The sequence below is a fragment of the Aphelocoma coerulescens genome, chromosome 13 (assembly GCF_041296385.1).
Source record: "Aphelocoma coerulescens isolate FSJ_1873_10779 chromosome 13, UR_Acoe_1.0, whole genome shotgun sequence".
NCBI lineage: Eukaryota > Metazoa > Chordata > Aves > Passeriformes > Corvidae > Aphelocoma > Aphelocoma coerulescens.
In genome coordinates this window covers 14,722,831-14,735,829 of record NC_091027.1, presented here as the reverse complement: position 1 = coordinate 14,735,829, position 12,999 = coordinate 14,722,831, and the positions used below count along the sequence as shown (strand labels likewise).

Below are 12,999 nucleotides of genomic sequence, written 5' to 3'. Positions count from 1 at the left end.
TTCTACCTTGCACTTAGGGATGTGCTGTTCATCCACGTTGACCTACAGCCAGTCAAGAGATGAAAGCCAAACCAGCGAACGTTTGTCTAAAAATCTTCAGGTTTTTGGCACCACCAGGATGTAGGAATTCATGACAAGGAGGAAGTCCAAACTAGACCCTCCATGGAAAACATGGAGAAGCTGAGGTGCAGCAGCAGCACCATTCATTGAAAACAGAAGCAAATCCATTAAATTATCAACCTCATAAAAGAACAACTCAGTTTCCTCTCCCAACTCTATTTTAACTGACTGTTTTCCCAATACAAGTATCCTGTGTCAGCATTTGCTCCTAACACTTGCTTTGGCAATTATCAGGTTTAACATGAGCTACAGGTCCTGAGAGCAAGACAATGCTCAGCCTCTCTACAGAACTATTTAGCTGACAAAAATCAAGTGCTCAGACTTCTCCTGTTCCAGTCATGCCATCCCACCATCTCAGCACACTAAAACGTGGGAGGTGCTCTGTCTAATTGTAACATTCTGTTCTGCCTTCTCCCCATAATTGTTGTAATAATCAGAGAAGACCTTATGTGATGCAGCAAAGAAAACCCCTGAACCTCACCAATAAAAGGCATTCAATTTAAATGATTAAAATCCTTTTTGTGACATGTAACTTCTCTGTGTTTTTAACATACATTTTCTCAGTTTAAGAAAGTACTTCTGGTTCTACGTTTTACTTATTTTTTCTTTCAATTGCCATGTCTTTGTCATCCTCCACTGGAACACAGTTTTTCTTTAAGAGAAAAATAAACCATTTGTTGTCTGCATTTCTCACATTAATATCACAGGACAGATTGTTTTCCATGGGACAGATTCTGCTGTCCTTGGTGTTTGCTATTAGAATTCATCTGAGAGAAGAACCAAGGATGTGGTCCTGGCTGCACTGCAATGCACTTCTGCTAAATCAAGATTTTCACAGAATCCCAGAATGGGTCAGGTAGGAAAGGATCACACTGAGTCATCTGGTCCAAGTTGCTCAAGCAGGGTCAATCCAGAGCACAGGGCACAGGATTGTGTCCTAAAGGTTCTGGACTCCACACTGATGCCATGAAGATTTTTTGCCTTTTCTTTTATACCCCTGTTATACCTTTTTTAGAACTTGTGTATTCCTAGTGCTTTTTGCCTACATTCTTGGACTTGTTTGTTAAGCTAAGAGACGAAACATTTTAGAAGCTTTGTAGCCAGGGATCAGTGTGCCCCAGCCCCCAAGGTCCTCTCCAGAACACATTCTGTAAACTGAGATAGAACCATCCAGGGGAAGGCTCCTTGGGGAGGGGGGCTCATTCAAGCCTCTCATTGGGGAATCTTTGACAGATCTGCTAATTAGTAACACCTATAATGTTACACCCGATCTTTTGGGGGTGTGCACTGCGGGGTGCATTTCGGTGCATTTGACCTGGACATGTGCACCCAAGATCCTTGAAATAAATACCAAGGTAAAATCCCTTTTCCCCTTCTAACCGTGTTTGACTCTTGATTTTAAGACCAGAAGAAGGCATCAACACCCTCTCTGGGCAATATGATCCAGTGCTCAATCAAGGCACAGGAAAGAAGTTCTGCCTCATGTTCAGGTGGAGCTTTCTGAGCATCACCTTCCTGTAGCCTCCTGTTGTATTGGCTGGCACCACCGAGGAGAGCCTGGTCCGTGTTCTGACCCCTCCCTGCAGATATTTCAACAATTAATGAGGTGTCTCTCAGTCACCCCTCGGAGCTGAACAGCCCCAGCTCCCTCAGCTTCCTCTTTCTTTGAGATCTCGAAGCTATACCTGGAGAAAGGACACGCAGCCAGTAAACACAGCACATTTCTGTGAGCACTTCGCCAGGGTCCGCAGCAGCACAGCTTCATTAGCGATAACCTAGAAACGCGAAGCGGCGCACCCGAGCACCCGGCCGGCACGGGGTGTGCCGAAAGCCGCGGGAGCGAGAGAACGGGCGGCGTTTTGGGGCGGTTCGGCGGCGTTTTGGGGCGCTCTGTCGCGGCTGGGTTCGGGGGCGCGGCGCGGACCCACCTCTGCCGGCAGGGGGCGCGGGCGGGCCGTCGTCGGCGGGCGGGCGCGCCGGGCGCAGCCCGTTGTTGAAGGTCGGAGCCTCGGCCGGCTGCAGCTGCCAGTTCAGCCCCAGGAGATGCATCGCTGCGGACACAGGGGAGACAGACAGCGGTCAGCGCGGCTACTGACACCCGAGCGGCTCAGGGGAACAGCCCTAAGCCGCTCGGCTCGGAGGGATGGGGATGTGCTAAAAGAAACGGCAACAGAGACAACAAAACACCCTCCCACCGCGAAACGCCAAATAAACAAAAGCGAGCCCTGGTGACTCACACACATCTGTCTGGCACTGAAATACAGAAGGCAAAAATGCTCACAACAAGCGTTCTGGGCACACCCGGGCACCACGCACCACGTTCCCAACTCACACAGTGCGGGGGACAACAAATCGGGAAACAAAAGCACTTGCTGCAAGTACTAGCTCCGAGTTTAAATTACAGGTGGTAATTTATATGTTGATTATAAAATTGGCTTTAGCCCTATGTAAAGTAGTGACTTGGTAATGCAATTATTTTATGTTTAGTACAACTTACTTAAATCAATACATTAGAATAATAGAATCACAGAATGAACTGAAAGCAACCTGAAAGACCATCCACTTCTGATCCCCTGCCATGGGGAGGGACACTTTTCACTAGACCAGGTTGCTCCAAGCCTTGTCCAACCTCACCTTGAACACTTCCAGGACTGGGGCATCCCCTGTTCCTCGAGCAACCTGTGCCAGGGCCTCACCACTCTCACAGGGATGAATTTCTTCCTAATACCCAACCTAAACCTACTCTCAGTTTGAAGCCTTTATAGAGCCTCTGTCTTCATTCTGTAGATGGAGCTTCCCTGACAAGCCCAGGGCTTTGCCAACCCTTTCACCTCACCATTTTCTGAACCAACAGCCCCAAGCCCTGCACAGTCCTGGGCAGGGAAGGTTTGCCTGTGCTGGAGGCAGGTCCGTGTGGCCACGTCAGAGGCTGTGCAGCTGCGCCTGGAACACGAGCTGAGGAGCGGGAGCAAGGCCAAGGCACGGCCCGCACAAGTGCCGGAGTTACAGGCACTGTGGCACGGCTAATTGAATAAGTCCTGTGCATAATGCATGAGACTTGACAGGTCTGAATCATTCAGCCAGTGGATTTATGTGCATCTTCACCTTGTATAAACAGCTACCTGCATACATCTCCGTAGTCTCATCACATTAGCCCCATGGCACTCTCACAATACAGAGCAGTGGTGAGGGATAAAGCCCACCAAGCTGCTTTTTCCCCTTTCTTTATATTTTCCTGCTTACACAGGATGTGTGTAAACCTATACAGCACAGAGAATAGCGTTTCTAGTTATGTCAAAAGGTGTTTGAGAGGATTCACTGTCAATGTGAGGGCAGGAAAAGAATATGATTAAGGGCACCCTTAGAACTGTTCTCTTCTGCAGTGTCAGATCCACACGAGACTATCAGAGATTTTGCATCCAGTTCCAAGTGACTAGAGTGGTCACAAACAGCCCAGCAGTGGCCACATACTAAATGTTGAAAGAGTAAATGTTAGGGATAGGAGAGGCAAAACACTTCTCAAAAACAGCCATTTATAGTTTCAGATAATAATCTCAGATAATCTCTGAATACAGGGAATCCATTTAGATGTGGCTGATTCCTATGTGTATTCCTAAGACCCAAGAAAACAAAAAGCACTCCCCACCCCCAGAATCCATCTATCTCAACCCCTGGAAATCTCTCAGCACACAATCTATGCAGAGTTTAACCTCTGTATTTTTGAGAAATGCAGCTGGGGAGCAAGACAGCTTTCCTAACACCATCTTCCCCTGGACATCCTATGGACTAAGCAGATGTCTAAGAATGGTAACTAAAATCAGGAGACATTTTGTGTGAAGAGGGCAGTTGCCAGATTTCTTATTCATGCTGAATTCGCAAATTTTGTTTCTATTATGTCAAAATACCTCACAAAAACAAACAAACAAAAATCCATTAAAGCCTCTGGTATGTTAAATACCAGACATGAACCTGAAAAGGATGTTTTGAGAAGAAACTACTCACAATTTATTTCTAAAGAATGTTTAAGAATCCTCGGAAAACATACAAAAAATTTGTGGGATCAAATGATTTATTCAATTACAACTTTTTTTGTCTTGCCAAAATAAACAGTTTAAAAGGCTTTTCCAGTCTAATTCTCAAGAAACCAATTTTTTTTTTTTTTTTCCAGTACAGCAAATGAAACTGAAAAATCATTCACAAAGCTCAAACCCCACCACATTGCAGCTTATCCAAACTGTCCCCACCGAACAGAGACAGCTGTGCTGGGGCTGGCACAGCAGAGGAGCAGCTCGGGGCCTGTTTGTGCTTTCAGCAACTCCCACACCCTGCCCAGGCACCAGATTCAGCTGGACCAGCCCCAAAAGCCAAGAGTGCATAAAGATTAGGTGAATTTCAAATCTCCAAAATGAAATCAAGTCACAGAGGAGAATTAGACTTTTGTGTTTTATACTCTTTGCGTGTCTATTCAAAGTTGCCATTTTTTTAAATTTTATTGCAAGCGTAACCATAAATGTAGGTCACCTGCAGAGATGAAAGCCTGCTGCTTCAAGTGTGAACCAGTCCTTACAACTGAGAGATAAAGAAATCATAACTAATAGTCTGTCCAAGAGAATTATAGTTGCTACCTTATAATTACCAGGTAAATTCAGACAAGGAATTATAAAAGATCTTATTAACATGGTATTAAAAAAACCCTGTGATCCATCTGCTTCCAAGCACACCATGGTTTCATTAATAACTTCATTGCTCTGTGTTTTAATCATAGATGCACGTTAGGTAGGAGCAATTAGAGCTCCTTCCTAACGGGGCAGGGATTTGCATTTCTGCTCCATCCCTCATGGAGACTGAGAATCTCCTGCCCAGCTCACACATCCATGAAGTGATCTACAAACCTCCTCTCTGACAGCCGCAGTCACAAACAGGAGGAACGTTCACCTTCCACCAAGAATGAGTTGAGAAAAGTGTGTCACAGGGGCCTGAGGGGAAAGCTCTGTGTTTGCATCGAGCAGAGCTGACTGGCAGCCGAGCAGGGGGAACAAGGAGATACCTTCTCTCTGCTGCTTCACAACGCTGTGAGATGGCAAATTTATATGATTAACCTTTTGTTCTGTTAATCAAACAAAATGCCTCCAGCAAAGGAATAAGTAGAAGCCCGTTTAATTAGAAATGTGGGGATCCACTCAGAAGCTGAGTGGATGTGTCTCAGAGGAGAAATTTGGGCTAGTGAATTTGTGCCTGTTCGCTGTTTTTTCTGTTTTTCTTTTCTATTTTGAAACTGACTTTTTTTCCCAACAACAATTTGTGTATCTACAAATTATATTTTACAGAGCACTTACAGGTATTATTTTTGTGCGTTTGCTTTTTTCCCCCTAAACATTTAAGCATATCTTAAAAGTTCTTCTCTTGATACTTGATTTTCAAACACTGAGCTTGTCAGAATTTATATGGTTCGTTTAACACATCTAGTAACTCAGAATAGTGTATTTATATTCTGTAAACCATGAGAATTTAGAAACAAGAAATTTTTAAGTACAACTTTTGAGGTTTAGGTAAAAAATAATAATCAGCTGCTCACTCCCACTCGAGCACCATACACATACAGAGAGCAAAAGGACCTGGAAGCTAGACCCGCATGCGCAGCAAGAACAAAAGCAGAGACCTAGTTCATCACTCCAGGTGGCAGAGCTGCCAAGGATCAGTCTAAGACTTACATAAGATAGAGGTTGCTAGAGTGAATCATATATTATTTTAAGAAGTCCCAAAAGGTACACAAATCCACAGAAAATTGATAAAACTTACATGCAAATTATCTTGAAATTCTCCAAACTCAGTAGTGTCCTCACATTCCTCTCTCACTGGTCTTCTCCCATTCTGGCCATGAACCCACTGCCCACTCCATTCAGAGTTTGGTCTAAAGGACAATGGTTTCCAAGCTCATGAAGCTCTCTGCCTTGTCTTTGTGCTCCTGTCACTCTTGACCTTGTACTTTTAAAAGGAGAGACCTCTGGTGTCTCTGAGCTGGAAATCTCCCTGTAGTACAACTCAGTGTCTGCCAATAAGCAGAGCAGAATGAGGCTTTTCACTTATCCCTTTACTTGATAATATTCTTTCTTAAAGGGAGAAATATGCAGACTAATGATCCACCATTTTCTCCATTCCTTCTGCATCTTCCCAGTTAGGGTCTGTAAAACACACTCTGCTTGCTTGTTGGAAAATTCAGTATTCCCTAAGCAACTAAAAAAGATGGGAAGATTATACAAGTGAACAGCATTAAGAATATTTCCATAGTTTAATTTCCAGCTACTCGTGCTTACTAACCCCTGAATTATCGCCATCCACAATGAACCCATCAAACTGTGACTTCACTTTGTCAGGATATATCCAGTGTTTGTCTGGAGCAGGCCAACCTCTTTTCATATAAACAAGAAATCACTCCATTATATCACAAACAACATGAACAAATTAACACTAAAAGCACATTTGCTGTTCAAAGGCCATTGTGTTATAGGAGCAGAAATGTTCAAAGTTTCCTTTCCATCCACTCATGAGGTGAACAATGATGCAACTCTTGTTATTTATTATGTAGTTTTCGCAACATCAAATTAATTTCCAAGCCAGGTCTAATGAATCACAGACATGACGAAACAAAAGGTTTGTACCTAATAAATCTTAGCATAATGTTAATTTCATAGCATCTATATTCGAAGACCTATCTGCACATCTATTTTTTTATTTTGTATGGTCTGGATATTGTTTTAATGCACCACAATGTTTGTATGAAGCAAAATAGATTCAGTGTTTTGCACTTCTGCGTGCATTTAAATGGGTACCCAAACAACCTGAAAAGAATAAATGTATTCCCCAAAAAATTAAGAAATAATTAAACATTATTGCATGCTTACTTGTATTAAATGTTACTAAGCTGAGACTCATGGTCCTTTATTAGTTACTACTTCTTGATCAAGCAGAAGAACTTGAGGAATACCAGAAATTGATCTTACTGATCTCAATTATTATTCATAAAATAACAGTTATTTAAAAGATTAGAAACATAGTAATTTAAAGTTCTACTGTTCCTCTGGAGAAAGAGGTTCAAGTTCAACCCAAGCCACAAGTGAAACGAGTGCATTAGGCCTATTCCCCAGTGATTACTTGCCCCCATTATAGAATGAATGCACAATCCATCACAGCTGACAACCTCTCCTCAAGAGATGCTCGAGAAAGGAATAGCAGGGGGCTGAAAGTCAGGAAAGAGCAATGGGGGAACTACACGGGAAAAACTTGCACAGCGCTGCAAACACTCCACTTGATTCTAACTAGTGCTTTCAGGACTCTGCAGAGGAGCACGGATTCTTGGCCGCTGTAACAAGGCAAGTAAGAAGCCTTCCCCAGCTCCTCTCATATCTGAAGAAGTTGAAAGACAGTTCATGAACACACAAACAATCAGAATTTACTGAACTAAATCTCAGCTGAGATCCACACTTTGCTAACATGTCTTACAATAACAGGCACTGAACACAGAGGACGGGGAGGCTTTGTTGGATGGGCAGTGCTGCAAGTGCTCGTTTCTGTACAAAGTATGTCCCCACTGGGGACAATCTGTAAAAGTCCTCTCCCACAAAACCTGGACTAGGCAACAAATAAACCAGACAAAGATTTCAATAAATCACAGGTGATTTACAGTGGCTGGCACCACTCTCTGCTCGATAGCTTTGGTGGGCAGCCTTCAGCCATGTTTGCAGCAGGAGCAGTACAAGCACTGTCAGAATGAAGCTGGGATGGGACAGGAGTCCTTGACAAGGGCTGAGCAAGGTGTCAGAGAAAGCTCACAATTACACTAATGCCCTTTCATATTCTGCTACTGGCAGAAAGGGACAGTGGCTTCAGGAGCTCCAACCTGCAATCCACCTGTTAAACATATATTAAAGTGCTTGAAATACCATTACCAAAGAATTTGAGTACTGCTACTTAAAAGGAGCAGTCTTAAAATAAACAATGTGAGCAAGTAGCACCTTTCCTTGCTAGAGAAACAATGATGTCTCTCCTAAAATTCAGAACTGTCAGAACTTTCTATTCTCCCTTGAATACCTCGTGTGACTGTGACAAGGATGCCAGAGTTCTCCTGAGGGTATCCAAGAGATGTCACAAAAATTGATCACATTCCCACGCCTTGTTCTAAAACAAAACAAAAGCCACATGGCTTGCTGGGTGGACATCTGCCACTTTTGATATATTATCTACAGCAAAGTCTAAAGTACCATTTAAAAAAATCCAAACCCATCGTATATATGATAGAATTCCAAATGGAAAACAGGCCATGCAGGGAAGCAGTCTGCTCCTGCTAATGCATTATTCAAGAAGAGGCCTGACCGAGAGCTGCACAAGGACATAAAATAACTGAGCAACTGGGCCAGAAATTGGCAGATGAAATTCAAACCTGCAAAATAACATATGCTGGAGAGGAGTAATTTTAACTCCATATGTAAAATAATGACTTCTGATCTGACTAATATCAAACAGAAGGAAAATTTTGGGCTAGATGATAATTTCAAGTAAGTAAACATTGAATCATTATGGGGAGGGTAAACAAAGCAAGGAATATTGTTATGCTGCTACCCCTCCTCTCAGAAAAGACCCAGAGTGACCAGAGGTTGGAGGATGAGTAGGGAAAAGTACATACATGATTTGTTCTTCTTACAAGATAACCATTTTTGGGTGCTGGAGACAAATGAACCAATAACTTGACTTGTATCTAACCCAACACAGCTGCTCCTACACGCACACAACACTCCAGAGTGTATCCACTAGTCCCAGTATTTCCCCCCTACACAGTACCACAGCAGGTCCCTACCTATCCACCAGACCTGGCAATCCAGGGAATGTTTGGTAGGACACATCACAGGCAAACCCTGGGATTTTTATGCCATAAAGCATTTCCTAGAAGCAGCATGACTTTTAGGCAGAGAATGCAGTATATAAATGGCAATTGCTGACATGCCACAACGTTTGTGCAGGTGTCTCAACCCAGTGTAGCTATTCATCAGTACAATGGTAAATACTCTAATTAATAGCACAGCAGAGTTAGTTATAATTATGAGAGGTGCATTTTCAAAATATCTTGTTGGAGATCTCAGGGACACAGCAGATAAGGATTTAATTTCTACAGGGTTGATAGCAGAGATCAAAGATCAGCTAAAAAAACCCCATAATTCTCTGGAATACCAGTACTTAGGGTATTTATGAACTTGTGTTTTAATACTAATGACTAAGAATCCTACAGAGCTCATATAACACATTTGGATGTATTCCTGATTATATTGCCTTTTCAGCTTGTGGCCATTCAATTGTCTGTAGGCAAGGTTAAAGTTGCATTCCAAAAATAGATCATTTGATCTAAATGTAATACTTCTTTTGTGAAATATATGCAAAAATTCCTGCTTATTGACTGTGACCATTGAAGCTCAACAATAAATAGATGGCTTACTTTCAAGGTCATTCATTCTCAGCAATTCATCTTAATCGTCAGTCTGCTATTTGCTCTGCACTATGTTTTCCTAATAAATTTAAATTAAAAGTTCATTTTGGAACTCCATATAAAACATCAAAATCCACAACTTCAAGAATTTACAGATCCCACTATTTTCAATAAAACAATAGGCCTGCCTGTATTAGATCTAGAGAGCACAATAAAGAACCATTTCACTGTCTTATTTATCCTGCCCATAACAATGAACAAGACCTCTCACTTCTCAGAGTCACTTTTTGTAGTTTAAAATGCCGAAAATGGAAAATTCCATTAACTATAATGGCACTGCTGCGTATTTTTACATCTTGTTGCATGGTTTTTTCCCACTTCTCTATCAATTGAATTAAGCTCATATTGTTACCCACATATAAGCTTCTATCTGTTACCCAGCCCCAGGTTTATACTCTTGCTAATTGTGCCTTAGCTCTGCAATAGTTTTATACTTAAAATAACAACAACAACAGCATTTTTTAACTTTTGAAACAGAAAGACAGTGTATTTTCTGGGTTCGGGAGGAAAGCCATGGAGGTTTATGAAAAAAACCAGGAGGTTTATGAAACAATCAGTGTAAGGAATCTCAGGCTGTCATTCCCACTGGCCTCCTCACTGCTGCAGGGAGAATGCAGCTCTGGGCTTCTCTCACCCAGAGCGTTCCTATAAAAACAGATACAGGAAATGTGAATTCCAGCACCTACATTTCTGGGACATGAACCAAGTGAAAGGAGGCAGACCCTCAGCTTTGGACAGTTCTTGCTGTGGAAGAGGGATGAACTCAGTGTCAGCTGTGCTCCTTCTGCTCACCAGGGAAACTCAGGACACATTGTGCCTTGGAAAACACAATGGAAAGGAGAGCTGACTTCACACAATCTCAAACATCAGAAATAAATCCTTAGGTATAATTTCACCCTCAGCATGTAAACTCTTTTAGATAATAAACTGTTTAGAACAAGATGTTTGCTTTAAAGCATCCAGCCCAAGAAAAGTTTTATAGAAATATCATAAAGGATCTATGAGCGAGCGTATTGTTGTCAGCAGCAGCAAAACTTCTGCTAGGAATTAACTGCTTTCTTTGGAATAAATGTTATTAAAGATTGAAAAGGAGATGGAAGAAAGGCTATATAAGATGCTTCATTGTCACTGTGTTCACACAGAAGAAATAGGGGAACCCTAAAAAAGTAATTTTTTTTTTTTTTTTTTTTTTTTTCAAATTGATCACCCCCCCTCCAAGCTGACTGATTTCTTTCCCTGTGCACGTCAATAAACTGAATGGAATGGATTTTCAAAGCACAGCATGAAAGATATACCCACAAATCCCATTAGGAGTAATGTGATTTGTGTGCTTATCTGCCATGCAATGCTTTGAAAGTTCATTCTTCTATTTCCATCTTCAGTTTTTCTACTTCCAAAAATAGTTGAAAAGCTTACACACACTTGCAGCTACTTTGGGCGTAGGGAGAAGTGGAGGATGCTGGTGCCCAATTCCCAGGATAATTCCAGGCAAGCAGAGCTGCAGCCCAGGAACATGAGCTGTACCTTGGGTGGCGTTTGTTCCCCCATCACCACCGTGATGGGATAGAAAGGATCCCTGGCTTAGGCCTCGACTTTGCTCGTCTCAGTCCTCTTTACAGAAATGTTTTGATTTTGTGCCACTTTGAGCAATCTTTTTGTCACAAGAAGGGTAACAGCATTGCATGCTGCCTTCAGAATCTGGAATCTCATGACAAAGACCTTAAAAGAGAAGCAGAATACAGTGCACTCCTCATTTATTCTCATGACAGGCCTTAGATTGTACAGAGCGTAGAGAACTGGCACACGATTAATCAGTTCCTGAGACTGTGTAACGTGAACTCACTTCTTATGGCAATTTCACGAGTCAAGGCTGCAATCTTTTTGGTCTTGCATCTGAACTAGATGGCTGTAACTAATAAGAAAAGTGTATATATTTTTACTTACCCAATACAGCATCTTTCAGCCTGGAGGATCCCAGATCACATTATACAACATCCACTTTACCAGCACTGCCAAAACACTGCCACTTTTGAAACAGGCTTAGAAGAGCAGAAAGGGATGCTCTTAACTCAATTTTGCTGTATTTTTGAGCAATTGTGAGCATTCAATGTTAATACAAAGCAAATTGAATCCAATTTTAATTTCACACCTAAAAGACACCATTATCATGAACAAAATACCCAGCTTGTCTTTATTCTGCTTCCAAGAGGAGGAAGAACCTAGATGAGACTTGAAACTGGTGTTTCAAGGAACATAGACACAAATATACTCTTGAAAATCACTGAGGCCTGAACTTACAAGAATTAAAATAACAGCTTTACTTTTAATACTGATCATAAACCTAAGGGATATCATGTCAAACATTTATTTGACTTTGTTCATCTTCTGAAATAGCTACTGCCCTAATTTCTACAAACATGTTGAACAAGACTTTCATAATCTCACTGTTCCAAAGCATTCAGACCTTGACTCAACCTCTGTTAGCCACACTGATAAGAAAATAGTTTTTACCTTTATTACTCCTTTGCATACACTAAATGAAGTGAAACTGCATTATTATGAATGGCCAAATTTCTGTCCACAGTACAAAAAAAGTGTAATTTCTAATCATAAAGTATATTCTTCCCTTAATAGAAATGATACAGAATAGCTTAATTTAATCACCTGATAAAATCACAATTTAAAACACTGCACGAATGATAAAGTTTAAGGTTTTACTCTCTATGCGAAGTAATTATTGGAGTTAAAAGTTCATTACAAAGAGGAAATAAATCCAAAGATGAAAAGCAAATATGATTTCTTCTCCCAAAGCTCCTCATTCATTTTCAACACTATAAGCTGTTTATATTTCTTTCACAGTGTGCTTCAAAAGGTGTATATGTAAACCTAGCCTAAATCATATCTTGATACTGACATGAAGGTACAGCTTATATTTAGCATCTGTGCAGATCGAGACTTTCTATAAGCCTTGAAAGACTGACATTATTAATGTATTGTGATTTAGATGTCCTACTGAGCCAGAATAGAAACCTATGAAAAGAAAATGTACAGATATGGTAAGTATCTTATATAGTCAATCAGTTACAGCCTTGTAACTCATATTTCTTTGTGTAGGTTGCTTTTTAAGTGGTAATTTTGAAAGAAATAAGCAATTATCAAATTGGACTTCAGTTACATTTTTGAGAATTTTTTTTCTCATTGTCCTTACATTATTCCTGTTAATCATTTCCCATAATGGGTTTACTATAACTATTTTCAATCTTTCACCGGTCTTATTCTGAAGTTTGATCATATCGCCTTCACAGGAAAAACAAGTTTTATAGTAAAATTTTATAGCTTTCAGA

The 12,999-nt window shown here is 41.2% G+C and overlaps 1 protein-coding gene across 2 annotated transcripts in view; it reads right to left on the bottom strand.

Moving 5' to 3' along the window:
* The window catches only part of TENM2 (teneurin transmembrane protein 2), a 744,328-nt gene that overhangs the window by 120,339 nt on the left and 610,990 nt on the right, over positions 1-12,999 (bottom strand). For both annotated transcript variants that reach the window (XM_069029269.1, XM_069029270.1), the window contains one exon: positions 2,049-2,171. In XM_069029269.1, the coding sequence (XP_068885370.1) occupies positions 2,049-2,171 (123 nt within the window). The remainder of the gene's footprint in view (positions 1-2,048; positions 2,172-12,999) is intronic.